This window comes from Astatotilapia calliptera, chromosome 7 (genome assembly GCF_900246225.1).
Source record: "Astatotilapia calliptera chromosome 7, fAstCal1.2, whole genome shotgun sequence".
NCBI lineage: Eukaryota > Metazoa > Chordata > Actinopteri > Cichliformes > Cichlidae > Astatotilapia > Astatotilapia calliptera.
This window is the reverse complement of record NC_039308.1, coordinates 53,732,372-53,752,595: the sequence shown is the minus strand read 5'-3', so window position 1 is coordinate 53,752,595 and position 20,224 is coordinate 53,732,372. Positions and strand designations below refer to the sequence as shown.

Genomic DNA, 20,224 nt, shown 5'->3' with positions numbered 1-20,224 from the left:
GGTAAAGGCACTTTGGACAGAGTTGGACCTACCATGTGTGTCATCACTTCATTAGCTCTTATTTAGCACTTAAGTCCAACCATCTTGGTGCATTTTTTGGCTTTTCAAGCTCCTCTTCAGGTAGTGTGGCACCATGTTGGCATTAAGCTACACCTCCCAAAAATTACACACTCAGGCTGAGGTATTTTGTCCAGCTGAAGCCCCAGGCTTCTGTGTACTGATAAAGCTACCACGGTATTATTCGCAATAAGGTTTTTCTGGCCTATTCAGTTATTTTATTCTTTTTCTTTTTTTCACAGAATATTTCTCATAGTTTAACCACCATCCACACATAAAAGCCAAGAACCATGTTTATAGACCACTCCAATATATTCTTGTTACAATATGTAACAATACTAAAACACTGGTTAATTTAATTATATTTATTATTTTATAGCGTGTGTGTGTGTGTGTGTGTGTGTGTGTGTGTGTGTGTGTGTGTGTGTGTGTGTGTGTGTGTGTGTGTGTGTGTGTGTGTGTGTTGTTTTCCATTTGTCTTTATTTTAAGAAACCTTTGGTTACTAGCACAACTCTAGTTCTCTGAAAACTGAGCTCTGTATCTCACTGTGAGACGCCTTCTGCTTTGTCCAATCAATGAAACTCCACTTTCACTACATCTGACTTAAACAGACGAGCCACCTCAAGAGCATGATGTAGGGCAGTGCGATGAGATAGCTCAGAAAGCTGAAATTGCAGCTAAATGCACTTTTAATGGTGGAAAAAGCCACTTGCCCATCTATCAAATCCTGAAGGAAGCATACTTGAAACAGAACACTGATAGTTCAGAGCTAAGAATACAATTCCCTATCTCTCAAATATACACCATTTTTTAACATGCCAGGTCCATTGGAGCAGACAAGCTAGCTCTACCATCCATAATTATGAATAACATTGTACATTTTTGTCATTTTTTTAATGTCTCATAAAATCTTTCAGCTTGTTTTATTTTTGACAGTTAAATAAACATTAACATGCATAAGCAGTGAGACCTGTGAAAATGTTTTCTCATTGTATTTTATTTGGACTGATTGCTTCCTTCTGCAGATGTTAAGTCAAATTGTAGATTCAGTATGCTTGTAAAATAAAACAATAAAGTTGTAATGTACAAATAAATTAAAGTTTTTCATTTTATTTGGAAAAAAACTTTAATAGTGTCAAAAGAAGAATAATATATAATATTTATTAATAAAGACACTGATGCAAAGACTACCACAGATGAAGAATATACACATTTTGGCTGCCACTGATGAAACTGGAAAGTATTTTTCCATAATGCACTGAGGGTCAAATCTCATAAGGTCCTTTTTTAAAAAATATTACAAGTAGGTTAATTCTTCTGTGAGAGTTCATTGGAAAGTAAATAATTTTTAGTGGCTCCAGCTGATACAGTCCAGTGCCTGTTTTTGTGAGATATTTGGCACATGTGCTTAAAAAAAAAACAGTGAGTCACACCTTCTTTTCTTAGTCCTGCTCCCTCCCTCCTGCTGCCTTGTTCACCCCACCATCCACCAGAACGCCCAGCAGGTCTCCTTCGGCGAGTGAGATTCCTGAATCGTTGGGCGAGTTTTGCTGATTGGTTTCTTGCTGCGATGGCGCTGAAGTGGAAACTGTGTTCATGTTATTGCTCAACCCACCGTTGGTGCCCCCGTTGCTTGCCCTCATGTTGCCGCTGAAGTTCCCATGGTTACTAAAATTACCGTGACCTGTGCCGTTGCAAAGACTTCCCGTCGTGCCTGCGCTGTTGGTGCTTGTTACATTAATGCTGCTAGAGCTGCTGTTGGGATTACCGGGATTTGCTGCCGTTGTGCGAGAGGGCGGAGTGAACGAGAACACCCTTTCTCCTCCGCCTCCCGCAGCCCGGCCACTTGCTGGTCCAGGCTGAATGTCAGCAGATGGTAGGGTGTCCAGGGTGAGGCGAGGAGGGGGAGGGCGGCGAGATAGCAGGCCGTGTCCCAGTCTGAGTTTAGATATTGGGCAGAGTTCAGGTGGAGGGTCGGGGAAGGAGAAGGTAGGTGCACTCTGCGTATCCCCATCCTCACTCAGCCAGGGGAAAGCAGAGGATGGCGGAGGGGGGATGTGGTTAGGGGTGTCGGGAGGCAGCATCTGGGAGCCCACAGTTGGAGGGGCTAGAGAACTGCAGCTGTGATCCAAGTCATTTTGGGTTCTCCTAGCAGGTCGAGGACGGGGCACCGCAGGAGGAATGCAGTGAATTGGGGTTTGTGGGCAGCTATAGAAACCTGGTCTTTCGTACAAGGGTGTGGTGGAAAAGGCGTAGTCAGGATCTCCCTCCTGGCAGGCTTGACCTTGAGTCAAAGGTGCCTCTGTGTGCAAGTAAAGGGGAAAGCGGCTTAGTGGAGCTCCAGGGCGACGGCGGAGAAGTGACACCCGGGAGGAGCGAGGGAAGTTTGGGGAGTGGACACCGAGAAGACGACCAAGCCCTCCAAGCAGAGGAGTGGAGTAGTTGGCTTCCTCATTTTCTTTGATCTGCTCCAGATTGGACTGGAACTCCATCTCCTCCTTAGGAACACTGAAGACCAAACAGAAGGTTTGACATATGTTCAGCAAGTTTATTAAGAAGAAAGAAAAAGAAAGAAAGAAAGAAAGAAAGAATCATTAAACCTGATATCCAGCGCTGAGCCCATGAAGGAGGGTTTGCGGTGTTCAGCGCTGGCAGTAGTGTAGGGCGGCTGAGGTTCCGACTCATTCCAGTACATATCCCTCTCAACCAGAGGCAGGCTATCGTACATCTCATCCACAGATAACAATGAGACCTGGGACACAGTGAAAACCACATTGACTCAAACAATACACTCGCTGTCTAGGATCAGTTAGCAAATAGTTTGGTTTAGATTCACACCTGCAAATTGCGGTCCACAAGCCAGTTGGTTTCAAAATCATCATCATCTTCACCGAATGGATTTATGAGTTGTTCAGCCACCTGAGACCAAAACAAACACACTACCTCAATGAAACTCAGTGGACAAATTAACAAGTCAAAGTCAGCAATCAGCATAATCCAGAGTTTAGATGTTAGTAATCCTCCTTTTTAGTTCTTGTTTATATTTATTTTTTCAACACAAGTGGTTATTTCATTTGTTGACCAGCTGTTTTTGTCAAAGTTGGGGATGTTTCATCTGTTCAATTAAAGAAAAATGTTTTCCAAGTCTTGTTCTGCACATCTTTAGTGCTCAATGGGATGAACTGTCCAGTAGCAAATTCCTTTCTTTTTGTGGCGGAAGGCCTCAACTTTAAGAACCACAGACATGATCAATCAGTGGTCCCTCACCTTCAGCCATCCAACATAGAAGAAAAACTGCAACAGGGTAAAAATAGGGAGGTAGAAATCCATTTCATGACCAGGGTATCCCTGAGTTGGATCCAAGAACTGACGACCGATCAGACACGCTAGGAAGAAGCTGTAGACTGCAACTGTTGCCACCTAATTAAAAAAAAAAGTCAGAGCATTAACTGATTATATGCCTTTAATTAGGATTGTTTTACACCATCCTAGAGAAACAGTTTATCTTGAGTTATGGCTTTTATTGCCGATCAAATGCATCTGGATTAGGGAGGGTTAACGATTTAAGGTATATGATGATTATTGCAAGAAAACCATTATATTTTTAGTACCTAATATTACTGCTATCGGCTACTTTTTGGTTTCAGTGCTGAATGCAATATAAACAAAAACCTGAGTATAGACAAGAGGCAGGCTGATCCAGTCATAGCCGTACAGCTTCATACACTTCGCCCGTAAGCTATTCAACTCCTAAACAGAAAACAGTAAAAGTCATGCAAAACCAGAAAATATTTGCAGGCTGTGAGGCTTTGGTTTGCACACGGGCACCTACAGTGAGGAGAGCAGTGAGCGCCACGTCGTTGTTGATGCGACCCTCAGTCCGTGCTCTCAGAGCCAGGCTGACAAACCACATGCAGGGCACCCAGAACTTATTATGAGGGGAGGGCAAATCCTCCAAGTGCCTCAGCTCTTCTGATGTCATCAAACCTGAGATGGAAAAACACAACGTGTTGATGAAAGCAGCCAAAAGGTGCGTGTTCCTGCACGCATAGTCCTGGTGAACAGCCAGAGCTCGCCTCATAATCTTCTCATCAGTTCAGCCACATGAGAAGAAGACATTGGGTCTGAATGCTGTGCAGCTTCTGCACAGCATGCTATGTTTTAAAGAGGCAAGACTAATAACAGCAAACGACCCACCTGCCTGCACCAAATGCTCCATGGTTGGAAACCTCTTGTAGACTGCTGTGCTGACGGAGCGGTAGATGAGCACACCAGAGAGGTTGGCGTACCTCATAAGTGTCCTGCGGGTCAGCCGGGATGTTTCGTCAGCTCCTCGAACGTGACCTCCGACTAATGCTGCCAAACGGTCTGGCCAGGGTACATTCTCAAACTGTCCCCACCAACGGGACACGACCAAAGTCACATAGAAACCTGGTTAAGATAAATGAAGTGAAACTTTCAGTGATGCCCTCCTGACTTAAAAGGGTTAGGGTTAGTGAGCCACAACTCACCCAACACAAATGACACAGGGATGAGCTCTGCGTAGCGGTCGCAGTATATCGACAACTTTTCAAACAGCCTCTTCTGATCATCGTTTAACACAAACCTGGTGAGGGAAATATCAAAAGCACTGACGCGAGCTCTGTTAAAACAGCAAAGTGACTCTTTTACTTGCCAAAGTCAGAAGGGTTGTTACTTTTGTTAATACCTGCCTTGTGAAATACATCTCGCAGAACACTTAAAGCTATTTTAAGAGCTGTAAAAGGGGTCACAGATGCCGTTATGTAGCAGGGTGCTACTCAAACAGACACGCAACCATCTACTCATAATAAGAATGAACTTTTGAGATGTTTGTGAATTTTCATTTTTGTAGATAACACTGAATGGCACAATAAAAAGGAGAGGAAAGCATGTACAGTGATTTATTACACCATCTGTGATAAAAACAAGAAAACACAACATCTGACCACTAAATCTAAACTCTTTGTTCAGGAATGTAAGTTAATAATAATAATGTGCTTTACAATATTTTTCTTTCTGCTTAACAACAACAATCATATTTTAGCAATACAAATATCACTTTGTTTAAAGAGCCATAAACCATTACAGAAACTGATTTTAGTTATTACCAATACTGTTAAATATAGAGCATAAGGGACATAAACCTTACATTGGAGTGGTAGTCTAATTAATTTATGAGTGCTAGTTTTTTTTGTTTGTTTGTTTGTTTTTTTGAAGCTTTAAAGTAAAATTACATTTAAAGTTAATTATGTTCCTAATCCAACTGAGGCCTAAAAGATGACTCATAATTCCCAGTTTTGGGACCAAAACAGTTAACTCTCTCTTAAAAACAGAAAAATGTCATTATGAGAGCAAAACTCGTGCTGCTGTAATGTGACTTTCCTACCTGTAAACAACACTGAAGAAGTAGTAGAGCAGAGTGAAGATGATAAGCTCCCTGTAGAGCAGTTTGTAGATGCTGCCCTTCCATCGCAGGAGAAGGTGAAAAAAGGTCCCCAAACCCGCATCAGCAACTCGGCGGGAGTACGTCACTGTCATCGCTGCTGCTGCTTGTTGGCCAACGTGCTGGCTGACTGTGGCCTGACATGAAGGAAACCAGCGTGGTGTTGTCCTCCGTGCTTCGTCTGAGCTCAGGTTCGGCGATCAGCCCCTTAAGACCAGTGTGGTGACAGATCTGAAAGGACAGAGAGGTAAACCAAGCAGCTCAGATGGGTTGATTTGTGGTCCTCATTTAATCTGATTGGAAAAAGACACCTTGAAATGTGATGCGATTCGGATTTCAAGGTTGTGAGAGAGGTGATATGCGCAGACTTACTTAAAGAAAACGAAAATGGCCATCATGCTCTCTGCGGTTCAAGATGTGCGGTGGCAGCGTTCAGGGATAATGTTGGAGAAAGCAAAGCAGGAAAGAAAAAGCGAGCGAGGGCCTCCTACACCTCCGGTCACTTGATGTGTTAATCTGTTTCTCCAACAAAGCTGCATTGTGAGGCCAGCTCCTGTTAATCTGAGCAAATCTGAGGGCAGCAGAGAACCCACACTGCCACAAATAGGCTGGTTACGAGTATAAATGCTGAGTGTGTGGGTTTAGGTTAGAAATATGACTCTGTGAACCAAATCTCAGCCTGCTTCGACTTTTTGTAATTTAACACTTTTTCTACATCTCAGAGGTGTGCATTAGGTACACACCTCTGAGCTATTGTTCTAGTGTTTCAATGTCAGGTCACCTTTGCTGTTTTTTTCCCATCTGTAGCAGGATTTCATCATGGCAAACTCCTGGTCAGGTGAGAACGTGTGTGACCCCCCTCTGCTGGAAAAAATGCATACAGCTGAATCGCTACTGGTCAGAGTGTGTTAGTGATTAACCCTTCCTGTATAACCAGAAGGACCAACAGCAGGGCGAAGTGCAGGGTGTTTGGTTTCTGCTGCTTTTGGCAGATTTTCTTCTGCACTGGCAACATCTGTGAATCAGTTTTACATATTTCTGGTGAGTATATCCTCTCTATTTTTTTCTCCTTAATTCATCTCACAAGTGCAGTTTAACAGACTGAGCACAATCAGCCTGCAAAGAAAAGAAAATGTGGTATTCAGAAAGGGGAAAAGATCTTGAAGTTAGTTGCACTGATTTTAAGTTGCAGTATGTAACTCTGTGTTTTCTGCATCTTAGGTGCTTAATACCCACACACGTCAGAGTCATCCTTCCACAAACTAAATCATCCCAGGAGCTATCCAACAGCATTTGATGAATCTCTGCACAGCCTGAGAGATAACTTATGGATGCTTTTGAGGGAATTCACAGCGTCCAGATTTCCTCTTCTCCACCTTCAACTTCATCGAGCCCGGGATATGAAGTCCTCAAGGCGGGAATATCTGGGATTGCAGTATACTCCTCTGCAGTCTTCTTTGGCACACAAAATGTGTCTACTGTCAGGCACAAGTCTAGCAAGGTCATCGAGGAGGAAGGCTGTGTTGTCGGACAGTAAGTGTTAAATCTTGGAGCACTGGATAAACTGATAAAACACATTTTTTAACATAACACGTGCCAGTTGCTGCTTATGTATAAAGATTCATGTATACATTTATCTTCCCTTTATCCAGATTCTCCAGAGATAGTTGTGTAATTCTGCACATGGTGTAAAATGTATCTAAAAGTAGCACATTGCTTTGTCACAAGTCCTGCTCAGTGTGAAGTCTGTGATTGTGGGCGCGTGCACTTGTAACAAGGTGACCGAGTCAGATATGCAAAAGTGCAAACAAAGGTCTGTGTTTAGTTTTAGTGTAACTCCAACAGTGATTGGTATTTTCTTAGGCATGTTTTGTAAATGAAAAATCCTTCTGCTGTTCAGCGATCATGCAAAAGTTGGAAAACGTGCCGGTGTTGGCCTGAGATGGAGGATAAATGCTTGAAATGTAATCCGCACAGAACGTTTCGAGTTTTAGCGTCTTAAACCCTGCAGTCAGCAGTATTCCTAATTCTTTCCTACTGACAAATTCACTGACAGGACATGTCAGAGATTAAAAAAATTTAAGAAAAACTGGACCTTGGAGTAGCCAAGTTCATCCGCTGAAGGAAACCATTGTAGCTCCCTGTCCTCTCTTCTGATTGGCTGCTTCATGTAAACCAACACAGTCTCACAGCCTTGTGTGAAATTGTGATCTATTAATTAGTGTTCCTGGACATGATTTATCCCCACCCTTATCACACTGGTCTTACGTCTACTGATTTGTGCATTCCTTTTAATGGCCAGCAGGAGGCGACTCATCTGGTTGCAAAAAACCTTGCTCTGTATTTTTAGGACATATTGAAATGATTAGGCTTAGAGTCAGGAGGTTGTCTAAGAATGCTCATTGGCTAAAGACTCGTCAATTAAATGTCATTACCCAACAAGTGGGCTTCCTTCTTGGTTTTAAAGTCAGATCCACTCCTTGCTCATCACGTGCGGTTTCAGGACTTCATAAACAGCTGAGTAGCTACATCGGTCTCTTACACCATCTATAGTAGGAGTGTCAAAAATAAGGCCCAGGTGCCGGAATCGGCCAGTTAAAGACTCCAATCCGGCCAATTGGATGGCTTTAGAAAATGCGAAGGAAGGAATAATCCTAGACTTTTAACTGTAAGTTTTATAGTTTTGCCAAATGATAAAGACCTCCACCATGGCCATTCATACTACACCAAAGTAATTAAGTAAAACAATTCAGTGACAGCAAAGTTCCTGTTTTTTCCAGAAACTACTTAAGAAATTTCTTTTTTGTTTAATAGTAATAGTAATAATAGGCCCTCAGTAAAATAAAAAAATATATACTTACAGGACAGCCTGGGCAATGAGATACCAGAACTCTGTAATTTTACACATTTATTTCTTACAATTTACACCCAAAAGAGTCATGCTGACAGATGTCTGTAATTAATGCAACAGCATTTCTTTATCTCATAGAAGAACCTGAAGTAGATATTTTACATTATATATATATATGTTAACACATAACACTATGTTACTATATCTCAGGGATTACGTGTGTAGTTAAAGAAAGGATAGTTTAACTGGTCCAGCCCACAATATAAAACAAGTTTGACATCCCCGCTCTGTGATTTTGGCAGACCAGGTTTGAAGAGCAAGTGGATGGGGCTTCTGATTTCACAGTAAAAGGTGTGGGGCTGAGATAACCATATTAGAATATTGGCTCTTAGTGACATCAAACAGATCCAAGAATAGAAAAAAATGTAAACTTAGAGTATTGGCGCTGATATTATTATTTGTAACTTCAACCATATTTCATATGAATATAAAACCATGATGAACATTAAAGTTCAGGAACCCTGGAGGCAACCATAGGGGATAAAATCTCACCACCCTTTTGGTACAATAAGTTCAGCACGTTTGCAGATAAGACTGCAAACTAACTTTGGTTCATAATTAACTTTTTTATTTAACATATTTACCTTCAAATCAAAAACTTTCTCAGTTTTGGTTTTACAATCCTCAGCCATCCTGCATGGCTAAGGGGAGAACGCCCTCACTGCCCCAATCCAAGATCGTGGCAGTGAGCAGAGCAAATCTCAAAAACAGTGAATCCAATTTGTAAAAAAAGAAGGCTTAATCAATCGCAATACAGTTAAAAATGACTTCTTCTGGTTGTTCATGCATAATAAAATCAAAAACATTTCTATTTCTCTATCTTTCTGCCTGCTACACTTTCCTCACAGACAGGGCTTAAAGGTTTACACATTAAAATTATATTTTTATTCAACTTTATTGATTCTTGACTATCTTTTGATCAAACTTCTGATTTAATTACAGCAGGAATCAGGTCACTGTAAAATCAAATTAGTTCCCAGAACTTAAAAAAAGTATGCAAACTTGTTGCCTCAAAAAAGCTAATCTTACTTAAGATAACTAAGTTAGGGCAACTTATTTATTCTGAGTACCCTGTACAACCTAATTAGTTCCAGGAACTTAAAAAAGTATGCAAACATGTGGACTGAAAAAAAGAGAAAAAGATAACTATGTTAAGACATCTTATTCATTGCCAGTACACAGTACTAAAAATAACTTGTGGGTAAACAATTAGTATTGCACAATCGGAAAAATCAAGTTCTACTAAATGAAAAAACAATTTTTAGTAACTTACTATTTTTAATTTTGATTACAAAAAAATAAATAAATGCAACTAGCGCACGTTATGTTTTATCATCCTTGAATGTAAGAGATTTTAACACTTAATATAAAGTATATAAACACGGTAAGTACATAAGGCTCTGTCACTCTGTGCTACATTGCACTTACAAAAGCTGGATTTTAGGCCTCTTGCTTCATTTCTGTGCCCTGAATGGCTTTTACCCAGTGAAGAAAAATTATTTGTATGGTTCCATTAAGTATGATAAAGTTACTACAAAATAAAGTAAAATAAAAATTATCAGCTGATATTTGGGGATCAGAGAGGGGGGACTCACTGATTTTCCATAGAGTGACTCTGTAATCGGTTGTCTCTGGTCACGCAAAAAGCATACACCTAAGCAGGTAGACCCGTGACACCTTGTTGGTCCACGTACAGGACGTGCCGGTTGGGCAGTCGGGTGGATGTCATCATGTGACTTGTGAGAGCGAAGAAGAGAGAAGAAGAAGGAGGAGGAGGCAGGAAAAAGGAGCTACACTCATTTTCCTGTCTTGGCAAAAAAAAAAAAGGAGAAGAAAGGAGTGAGTGTTATTTCTAGGAAGTGCAAACCAGAGCTGGCATTGCTCTTGATTTTCGTCTTGTTTCTGACTGAAACTGCTGCTGCTGGGCGGTTGATCGTCTGCGCAGGCGTCCGCATTCCTCAGCTGTGATTGAAAACGACTGGGATTAGTTTCACTGAAACTCGCTCGGACATTAGCTTGGTTTATGCTATATTTCTTAACTTAACAGCAGCAGCAGCTCAGGGAAACTGGAGAGGAGCAGCTGACAAATACGCAGACGGGCTGGGAGGTTTATTTATCTGCTGTCCCGGACACTGACAGAGAGGGTAAGGGCGGATACTGACGCGGGACCTCTCCGTGGTAAAAAAAAAAAAAAAAAAAAAAAAAAAAAAAAAAGAAAGGAAAAAAAGTTGGAAATGTAAGCTAACTAGCTAGTTAGCTCAAGGTCTGCTAATTATTTAGCTGCTTTGTGGACCGATTTATCTGCAACTTGGGGATAAAAGTAACTTAAGCTTCCTTTAAATTCAAATGTCGGGATTTTTAATGCTGTATCAGGGGTTTCCAAGCTGTGGTGCGAGGTCCACCCCGGGGTCTTGCAGTGAGCGCACTGTTGTAACCAAGAAGGCTATTGTTGTTAGATTGTGTTGACACTGTAAAAGTAAGTAGAAATGAATCTCAGGGTTTTGTAAGTAATCACACTGGCTCTAAGGTTGTTATGGTTTGGTGTTTTTTCTTTTAAGTATTATTTGGTTTTCTACAGTTTTAGTTTTTGTTTACATTTTATAGTGTAGTTTTAAAAAGTGGTTCTAGTTTCAGTTTACTTTTTATTTCTTGTAGATGTTTAGTTTATTTATCATTGGTGTTAATTTTAGTCTTTTAAATTACTGTAAAAACCTCATTAGGGTGTAGTTAAGTACAGGATTGATTTTATTTTTATATATTTATTTATTTTTATTACACAATTTATTTTTTGTGGTCTTGTGAAGGTTGGTAGATCTGGATCCAGAACCAGAGACCAGAATGGAGGGAGGAGGTCAGGTCGGGCCCACGTCAATCCGAGGCCATGGCCAGCTCTCCCGGCTTCGCAGCTCCTCCCTGGAAATCAGGGAAAAAGGGTCCGAAATCCTCAGGGAACAGCTGGATGCTGCAAAGAATGTATAGTAACCTACTTTGTGGTTGCGCACACACAGAGAAACAAAAGATAGTGTGACCAGGAAAACAAGGCGCTGACAATGCAAATGTTCTTCTCTGTTTTAAATGTGGTTGTGTCCTTTTCTCCTGCACATCTCAGGAACTGAAACTAAAGGACAAGGAGTGCGAGCGTCTGTCGCAAGTTAGGAATCAACTGGAGCAGGAGCTAGAGGAGCTGACAGCCAGTCTGTTTGAGGTCAGCAGTAATCATCGCTCTCTGCTGAGTGCACTGTAATTCTGACAGCTGGTGACGAAGAAGGTGGTTGGTGCTATGCCACAAAAGTCCTTAAATCAGCAGTTTGCATTTCTACAGAACCATCACTTCCTTTATATAAATAAAAATTTCAGGTTGATGTGATTTTTAAGCAACATTGTAATTGCTTTGAAAAAATTTTGACCCACTGACTCTGGGGGAGTCCATCTCTTTGTTAAGAGCAAGATTTACCAAGTTTGTTCTAAATTAGCTCTGAGGTTTAGCTACTAAAATGCATCAATATATAAACAAAGATGCAGCCAGCTCAGTTTAATAGTGAACAGAAGTCTGTTAAGAGCAGCGCAGATAATTTCTGATGGAAAATAATCCAAAGTATATTTCAAAATCTTACACTCTTAAACATATGCAGTAAGACCAGCTGCAGAAAATACCTTTCAGTCGCAAAATTGACAGCACACTTCTTACCAAAAGTAGTTTTTTAATGCCACGAAGGTCATCTTTTTCCTTACATGTTCTGCTGTGTTGACCAGCCAGTCACTGTCTTTGTCTAGCTGCTGAGCTTTGAACGTACAATTTTAATTAGTCTCAATTTACCGGTACTTTTCAACAGGAGGCTCACAAGATGGTGCGTGATGCCAATGTGAAACAAGCAGCTTCAGAGAAACAGCTCAAGGAGGCTCAGGGGAAGGTGTGTGAAGTTTCTTTAAAAAAAAAAAATTAAAACAGTGAAGAACAGAAATCTTTCCTGAATCAGAACAGTTTTTTTTCACATAGTTGAAGGTCATAAAATAGCCTCAAATTATCAATATTAAATTTTTTTGTGTCTGGCTTGCAGATTGATGTTCTGCAAGCAGAAGTGACGGCACTCAAGACTCTGGTGTTGACGTCCACACCTTCTTCACCAAATCGCCAGCTGCATCCACAGCTGCAGTCTTCAGGTACCAGGGGATCGTACAAATCGCACATACGGAACAAGAGTGCCAGCGGTGCATTTCCACTCTCACCTGCAAAAAAAGAAGTTTCCATTCAGCCTGTGTCCAAAGAGGACCGAGAGGTAAACTGAAATTTATACAGTTGTCTCTCCTCTCCTTCAGGTATGCGTCCATATGCGTCCCACTTTATTTCCCATTTCTGTTTCCAGTCACTTTTATCACTTTTAGCCAGATTCTCTTTCCTTTTTTCCCTTCTTTCTGCTAACCTCTCCGACTTGTTCTTCTTGTCTTTATCTGGGGTCTCTTCCTCTCTCAGCCTGCTGCTCCTGCCCTCCTCTCTCTGATCTTCTGTCTGATACCTGGCCAGTCTGTCAGTATGACCTATGACCCTCAATGGCAAAAACAGATAGAGGGGATGGGCACTGATGGCAGACAGGTAATCTGCATTCCTTTACATTTCCTACATTTCTCTAATCTTTCACATTTACCTGCGTCTTGACTGTGATTCTAGACTGTGATATCTGTTGAGTCAAGAGTGTGGTGAGTCTGGTCTGAGAGCTTTTCTTTCTGTAGTTTGTATTGAAATTTGTCAGCGTGTATGTAAGGTGAACAGGGACTTCTTGATGCAGCTGTTTGCTTCTTACTGGAGTTATCTGTGTTGAACGTACATTAGTGATACACAAAGTTTATACCCAGTTCTTGACAGATAATCACTGATATGTTGGCTAATATCAAGATATTATAGATATTTTTGAAAATTGCCAAGCATGACACACTCACTGGATTGTCTAGTATGACTACAACAAAAACAAAAGATACCATTTTATGTCGCCATAATTTCGAGAATTTGTAGAGCTGGTTCAGTAATGTCAGTGCCTCTGGCTCATTGCTAAAGTGTGGTAGGGTTACCAAAACTAATTGTCCCTGGTGTCTCTTATCCATATTACCCAAGGTTGTAAATTTCGGGCTCACAGTTTTGCAGCTGTTGTTTTTTTTTTTTTTTTTTTTTTTTTATGAGTTTGAAATTATTGTTTGACTTTTCTATCATAATGGATTAATGTTTAACTGCAAGTGATGTGTCATTTGTGGAGCTATTGTCTCTAGATCCTGTCCACATAACTGGTGTTATGTCTTACTATGAACAAAGGTTATTATAACGAACTAAAACAAGTTTTTAGAGAACTAAAAACTACCAGAAATGATATTGTGTATTTGAAAACAAGCTAAAGAAATCAAAAACCAAAATCAAAATCTTGTCTCTCTGGAGATACAGTGGGGCAAAAAAGTATTTAGTCAGCCACCGATTGTGCAAGTTCCCCCACTTAAAATGATGACAGAGGTCAGTAATTTGCACCAGAGGTACACTTCAACTGTGAGAGACAGAATGTGAAAAAAAAATCCATGAATCCACATGGTAGGATTTGTAAAGAATTTATTCGTAAACCAGGGTGAAAAATAAGTATTTGGTCACCTCAAACAAGGAAAATCTCTGGCTCTCACAGACCTGTAACGTCTTCTGTAAGAAGCTTTTCTGTCCCCCACTCGTTACCTGTATGAATGGCACCTGTTTGAACTCATCATCTGTATAAAAGACACCTGTCCACAGCCTCAAACAGTCAGACTCCAAACTCCGCCATGGCCAAGACCAAAGAGCTTTCGAAGGACACCAGGAAAAGTATTGTAGACCTGCACCAGACTGGGAAGAGTGAATCTACAATAGGCAAGCAGCTTGGTGTGAAAAAATCAACTGTGGGAGCAATCATCAGAAAATGGAAGACATACAAGACCACTGATAATCTCCCTCGATCTGGGGCTCCACGCAAGATCTCATCCCGTGGGGTCAAAATGATCATGAGAACGGTGAGCAAAGATCCCAGAACCACACGGGGGGACCTGGTGAATGACCTGCAGAGAGCTGGGACCAAAGTAACAAAGGTCACCATCAGTAACACACTACAACGGCAGGGAATCAAATCCCGCAGTGCCAGACGTGTTCCGCTGCTGAAGCCAGTGCATGTCCAGGCCCGTCTGAAGTTTGCCAGAGAGCACATGGATGATACAGCAGAGGATTGGGAGAATGTCATGTGGTCAGATGAAACCAAAGTAGAACTTTTTGGTATAAACTCAACTCGTCGTGTTTGGAGGAAGAAGAATACTGAGTTGCATCCCAAGAACACCATACCTACTGTGAAGCATGGGGGTGGAAACATCATGCTATGGGGCTGTTTTTCTGCCAAGGGGACAGGACGACTGATCCGTGTTAAGGACAGAATGAATGGGGCCATGTATCGTGAGATTTTGAGCCAAAACCTCCTTCCATCAGTGAGAACTTTGAAGATGAAACCAGGCTGGGTCTTCCAACATGACAATGATCCAAAACACACCGCCCGGGCAACAAAGGAGTGGCTCCGTAAGAAGCATTTGAAAGTCCTGGAGTGGCCTAGCCAGTCTCCAGACCTCAACCCCATAGAAAATCTGTGGCGGGAGTTGAAAGTCTGTGTTGCTCGGCGACAGCCCCAAAACATCACTGCTCTCGAGAAGATCTGCATGGAGGAATGGGCCAAAATACCAGCTACTGTGTGTGCAAACCTGGTAAAGACCTATAGTAAACGTTTGACCTCTGTTATTGCCAACAAAGGTTATGTTACAAAGTATTGAGTTGTATTTTTGTTATTGACCAAATACTTATTTTCCACCCTAATTTACGAATAAATTCTTTACAAATCCTACCATGTGGATTCATGGATTTTTTTTTCACATTCTGTCTCTCACAGTTGAAGTGTACCTCTGGTGCAAATTACTGACCTCTGTCATCATTTTAAGTGGGGGAACTTGCACAATCGGTGGCTGACTAAATACTTTTTTGCCCCACTGTATTTGTCTATGCAATGAGCCTGAGGAGACATTGTTGCTGATGTTTGACATTGAGGATGTCTACATGACTGTCAGTCAAGTGGTTATAATGATGCATTGGATTATTTTACTTCCCCGTTGCTAGTACCGCCCATATACTACTACTACTACTACTACTACTACCAACAACAACACCATTGATAAGAATAAGAATAAAAAGTAAAACTAACATTAAAAAAAATGAAAGCTAAAGTTAAACAAATGGTCAAAATGGAAATGAACAAACCGTTTGGAGCAGTTTTTAGCTTAAAGAGCTCAAAGTGTCCATTCAGCTAGAAACAATTTTCAATATTACATTTTTTTTTTCAATATTGAAGGAGGCGCTGTAGATCTTACAGCCACTGAAAGTGTTCCTGCCAAATTCAGTATGAAACTCCATAATTTTCACACTGTGGGAATCCCTTCCTACAACAAACTCCATAACTTTGACTGAGCGCTGTCGAACAGCCAGTTTTGCCTGGGACAGTTACTGAGTGACCTGACCTGGAGTTATCTGCACAACAGCATTACTAAGAGCTATTTTAATTCTCCAGATAACAAAATGAGGTGTTTCAGTATTTCATTTATTACATCCTTTAGCAGAGGATGCATCGGACCATCCTTTTTATGAAAGGAGAGGAGATGATTACATCCCTTAATTCATAGCGATGGTGGACCTTAACTACGTTTTTCACCTTAAAGGATCGACTGATGTGTTTTGAATTTTCTTTAACTGCTTGTTAAACCCACAGGTGACCTATCAGCGCTGTCTGCTTTATTAAAATGGGCTTCTTGTTGAGACTTGCCTTGTTTGAAGTATGAAGAACATAGATTTATAGACACTCTCTAAATCCAGATTATGAGCTATATAAATTGACCAAAGCGTGCTCAAGGTTTGCTCCAGTCCAGTCTGTTTTGGTATTCCCAGACTTCCTGATTATTTTAAAAGGATTTTCACTTCAGGTCTGCTGAGATCATTTGTCTTCTATCATATAAATCCTAAATAAGGTGGAGGAATTTTATGGGCTTTATATTGACGATATTTCCTTTTTAAACTCTGATGTTTTGACAGCCCGAATTCTTTGAATACAAGATTTTCTTATCTTTAGTATTTAAACACTTTTGTGTGTTCAACAGTGGATCTTTTATTGTCAGTCATCGGTCTTTTGGGGATTAAACACGTCTTTAATCTAGATGTGTGTCAGAGAATCAGTTTTATCCAGTTTGAGTGAGGGTTTGGCTTTCTCTCTGCAGATGGACTCCATTTTGTTTGCTGAGTTTTTGATGTGGAAGGAACACCCGAGCCTGGACCGCTCCTCCGCCTTCCTGAGTCGTATTTACAGAGAAGACATTGGGCCCTGCCTCTCCTTCACAAGATCAGAGGTCATACTCACTGCTTCTTTGTACAGCTACCATGCTGCTTCGTGTGTATTTTAACCTCCTAGGACCTGGCGTCCACATATGTGGACATCACATTTTTGGTTATTTAGACCAAAATACTCAATTTTGCTCTACAAGGGCCTGATATCCACTTATAAGGACATTATACTGCTACTGTTTATCAAAATTTTAAACGATTATCCTCATATGTGGCTCTTATTTTTTCTTAAAAACAGAAATAAGGTAAAAAAAAAATGTGGCAATTCTTTGTTTTTACATTCATCTGGCCCCAATATGCCCAAAAAACGCATGCCGTGGAAGAGTTAATGTGAAGTTATGTTAAAGTTATTGATTCCTGTTTTCCACAGCTGTCCCACCTGGTCCAGAGCGCAGTGGAGAACAACTCTCTGACCATTGAGCCTGTCGCCATGTCGGCAGTACCGATGGTTAAAGCCTCAGCTATAGAGTGTGGAGGTCCTAAGTGAGTTACCCGACTGTCATCCTGTCGTGTTTCACCACTCACTGCTCTGATTTGGTTGGTTTGGTTTTTCCATCGATGGTTTATGATCAGAGCCTTTTGTCTATTTTACAATTATGACTGAGAGTGGTTTAATCAGTGGACACATTTCTAATCACTGCCTGATCTAAAATTGTTTTTGTTTTTTCCAGTGGCTTTAGGGCTGCAGTAGAGACGTAAGTCCTCTCGGGAGCTAATAACCCTTTCAGCTTTTCACTAACTCTGATAACTGTGGCATGAAATAAAAAACTGTCAACACAGATGTGTGGAACGATATAAACAAATCTGTAAATTAATGAACCAGACGGGATCCCACTTTCATTCCTTTTGTGGCTAACTTTCTCTCTGCGCACCTCTTTCACTAAAACGAGTTGTAAAGTGTTCTCAGTATGTTTTACTGTTGAAGAACTAAAGGCCTGTAAGCTCATGTTTGCTGTATCCTGTCCTAAAACAGATGATTGTGCATCTACGTTGTGCTGCAATAAATTGTTGACACGTTGTTTTCTCTTGTAGAAAATGTGCATTAAGTGGCCTGTCACGGCTTTGCAAACATCGCATTAAACTTGGCGACAAAGAGAGCTACTATTACATCTCACCTTCCAGCCGAGCACGGGTAAATATCACTTCCTTTCCGTCCAAGGCACACCTGTAGTCTTGTTTGCACACCCTTATCAAACAGTTTGACTCAAGCAAACACATGTTGTTTCTACCTGTGGTTCAGATCCTCAGCTGTTTCTCTCAGGCAATCTTTCTCTCTGAAGGAATGTTTGGTTTCTGTGTGCCTCGCCCTAAGCATGCTTTGCACCATATTAGCATTAGTTAACTCCACCCAGCAAATGATGCACTCACGCAACGACTTAACATCTTCTGTCTAGCTGAAGCCTTAAGGCAGGTAGCTTTCATAGTATATCATTTTTTTTTCTCGTGTTTTGTATGTTTTGTTTTATTCTCATTAGAGGCCTTTAATGTGATTTTCATCTTCATATGTACAAATTGCAAAGTTCAAATTGCATTCATTACTTTTCTGCAGTTATAGTAATAATGTTTGAATGATACAAAATTCCAAGACATGCCAGTGTTATAAAAGTTTGCGTAGCCACTGTGTAGAGTCGTGACCTTGTCACATATTCGCTTTTCTAGATCACGGCTGTCTGCAATTTCTTCACTTATATCCGCTACATCCAGCAGGGCCTGGTGAGACATGATGGTAAGTTAACAGGGACACAGAAATAAATAGTTTAAGCAAATGTAATTATTATGCAAGTCATTTTATGCAATGCATGAGGAATTTTAAGTAGTGAGTAACTTAAGGTATTTTACTGAAAGATACAAATTGTACTGCAAGTAGGTAGTAGGTCGTATTTTTAAGTACAGCATAAGTAAGTAGTGGGTAATTTCATGGTAACTTTGTGGTAACTTTCTTCCACTGTATTTTTTGGGGCACGAGCCGTGTTGTGATGGATTAATCTTGCCTTTTTACATCTTTATTTAATAATCATTATGTTGATGTTTTATTAATAATCAGTTGTCCTTTTTATTATATGATGTATCATTTAATAATTTCTTCTTTCCCAGAAAACACATGAAGTTATGCACTACATAGAATAATGTGTCTTCCTTTAAAATTGAATTACAGGTGCGCGGCTCTGTTACCACTCGGTCTTAACTTTGCCAACAACCAACATCTTTCTTTCTAATTTTTTTGTTCCTCCCATGTTCAGCGGAGCAGATGTTCTGGGAAATCATGCGTCTTCGTAGAGAGATGAATGTGGCCAAATTAGGTTTCTACCTCACTGACCAGGGCTAGGACGGTACCTGGAACACTCAACAAGAGAGCATAGCAGTTACAGCCTTGGGTAACTGTGGCAACGCACATGTCTTTGATCAGGTTGAACAGTGCTGCAGCAAAGGTCACCAACAAGGGAAGCAAAACATGTTTGTCACTTTTGGAAATGCAATAAAACAATTAGAATCAAACCAGCACTCCAGGAATGACATTACAGTCCATGTTTTAAAAAAAAAAAGAAAAAAAGATGATATTATTCCCAGACATGTCGGAGAAGTTTTTTCTGTTGCACCACATTCCTGGAAAATAACTGTTGTCCCCAAGAAAGTGTGGAGAAACTTCTTACTGAATCACCCACGGAATACAAAATTTCTCATTTTTATACAATAGACTGTGTGTCCTGATTCAGGCATTAGCCTGCAAAATAATGAGCACAATCTTAACCTCAAGTATTACAAATATGTGGTGTAATAGTTTTATTGTTTCCACACAGCAATGATTCAGCTTGTTTTCTTTGTACTTTCAGTTATCAGCTCAGACACCACAGCCCAGACCTTCATTCTGAGCATGGCCTTAATTTTGTTGGTACACTTCCTGCTCTGCCTTGTACAAAGACTTAACTTAGTCACCTTCAGCTTCTCGTTAGCCCTGTACCTAAAAATCAGATGTATCGTTAATTATTACCCACCCATGCTCAGAGTAGGGAGAGCTTTACAGTGACAGGTGAAAAAAGCTTTTAAGATGTGATTGAGTTTTGCACATCTGTAGTTAACAGTATGAACATAAAGTAAAAGCCATAATTGACTTTGCATGAATGCAGAAAATAGCCATAGTGTATATAGGTTGTATCTCATATTATAGATTTATTGTTACTGACTTTTTTAAAAAACAGAAATCTTTTAAAGGTAACAATGAAGTATAGTGTGTCAGAACGTGCAATAACTGCTTCTTAGCCTTATGCAGGGCTTTGAGGTTCCTGACCTCAGTGTACTCATAACCAACTGTGTAAAAGCTGCATTAAACACGAGGCATTGTATACCAGCTGTCACTTTTGTACCATG

The 20,224-nt window shown here is 40.6% G+C and overlaps 2 protein-coding genes across 10 annotated transcripts; one reads left to right on the top strand and one right to left on the bottom strand.

Annotated features, from left to right (window-relative positions):
* Positions 1 to 619: 619 nt before the first annotated feature.
* Positions 620 to 6,325, bottom strand: best1 (bestrophin 1). 2 transcript variants are annotated; one of them, XM_026175712.1, is made up of 9 exons: positions 5,466 to 6,325; positions 4,570 to 4,664; positions 4,256 to 4,489; positions 3,891 to 4,045; positions 3,731 to 3,808; positions 3,326 to 3,478; positions 2,897 to 2,977; positions 2,659 to 2,810; positions 620 to 2,566 (listed from the first exon to the last, which is right to left on the bottom strand). In XM_026175712.1, the coding sequence occupies exons 1-9, from the start codon at positions 5,615 to 5,617 to the stop codon at positions 1,501 to 1,503; spliced, it is 2,166 nt and encodes a 721-aa protein (XP_026031497.1). In that variant the 5' UTR covers positions 5,618 to 6,325; the 3' UTR covers positions 620 to 1,500. The 2 variants fall into 2 exon arrangements, with proteins under 2 accessions (XP_026031497.1, XP_026031498.1); XM_026175713.1 differs by lacking the exon at positions 3,731 to 3,808.
* A 172-nt stretch (positions 6,326 to 6,497) lies between these two features.
* On the top strand, positions 6,498 to 20,211 carry rab3il1 (RAB3A interacting protein (rabin3)-like 1). Of its 8 annotated transcripts, XR_003272943.1 has the most exons (14): positions 6,498 to 6,563; positions 6,744 to 7,055; positions 11,238 to 11,406; positions 11,543 to 11,638; positions 12,267 to 12,344; positions 12,492 to 12,710; positions 12,905 to 13,024; positions 16,735 to 16,863; positions 17,229 to 17,341; positions 17,530 to 17,553; positions 17,891 to 17,990; positions 18,518 to 18,584; positions 18,953 to 19,013; positions 19,099 to 19,161. XR_003272943.1 is itself a non-coding variant. In XM_026175714.1 (13 exons), the coding sequence occupies exons 2-13, from the start codon at positions 6,850 to 6,852 to the stop codon at positions 19,182 to 19,184; spliced, it is 1,407 nt and encodes a 468-aa protein (XP_026031499.1). In that variant the 5' UTR covers positions 6,498 to 6,563; positions 6,744 to 6,849; the 3' UTR covers positions 19,185 to 20,211. The 8 variants fall into 8 exon arrangements, 7 of the variants coding, with proteins under 7 accessions (XP_026031499.1, XP_026031501.1, XP_026031500.1 ...); XM_026175714.1 differs by lacking the exon at positions 18,953 to 19,013 and having other exon boundaries at positions 19,099 to 20,211; XM_026175716.1 differs by lacking the exons at positions 12,905 to 13,024; positions 18,953 to 19,013 and having other exon boundaries at positions 19,099 to 20,208.
* The last annotated feature ends 13 nt before the right edge of the window (positions 20,212 to 20,224 follow it).

Excerpts from the sequence above, each read along its gene's own strand:
- best1 (XM_026175712.1), bottom strand. The coding sequence starts at position 5,617 with ATGACAGTGACGTACTCCCGCCGAGTTGCTGATGCGGGTTTGGGGACC. Across the intron at positions 4,046-4,255 it reads GGAGCATTTGGTGCAGGCAG|GTTTGATGACATCAGAAGAG; the intron begins GTGGGTCGTTTG and ends TTTCCATCTCAG. Across the intron at positions 3,479-3,730 it reads TGCCTCTTGTCTATACTCAG|GTGGCAACAGTTGCAGTCTA; the intron begins GTTTTTGTTTAT and ends TTTTTTAATTAG.
- rab3il1 (XM_026175714.1), top strand. The coding sequence starts at position 6,850 with ATGGATGCTTTTGAGGGAATTCACAGCGTCCAGATTTCCTCTTCTCCA. Across the intron at positions 7,056-11,237 it reads GAAGGCTGTGTTGTCGGACA|GTTGGTAGATCTGGATCCAG; the intron begins GTAAGTGTTAAA and ends GGTCTTGTGAAG. Across the intron at positions 11,639-12,266 it reads TGACAGCCAGTCTGTTTGAG|GAGGCTCACAAGATGGTGCG; the intron begins GTCAGCAGTAAT and ends ACTTTTCAACAG.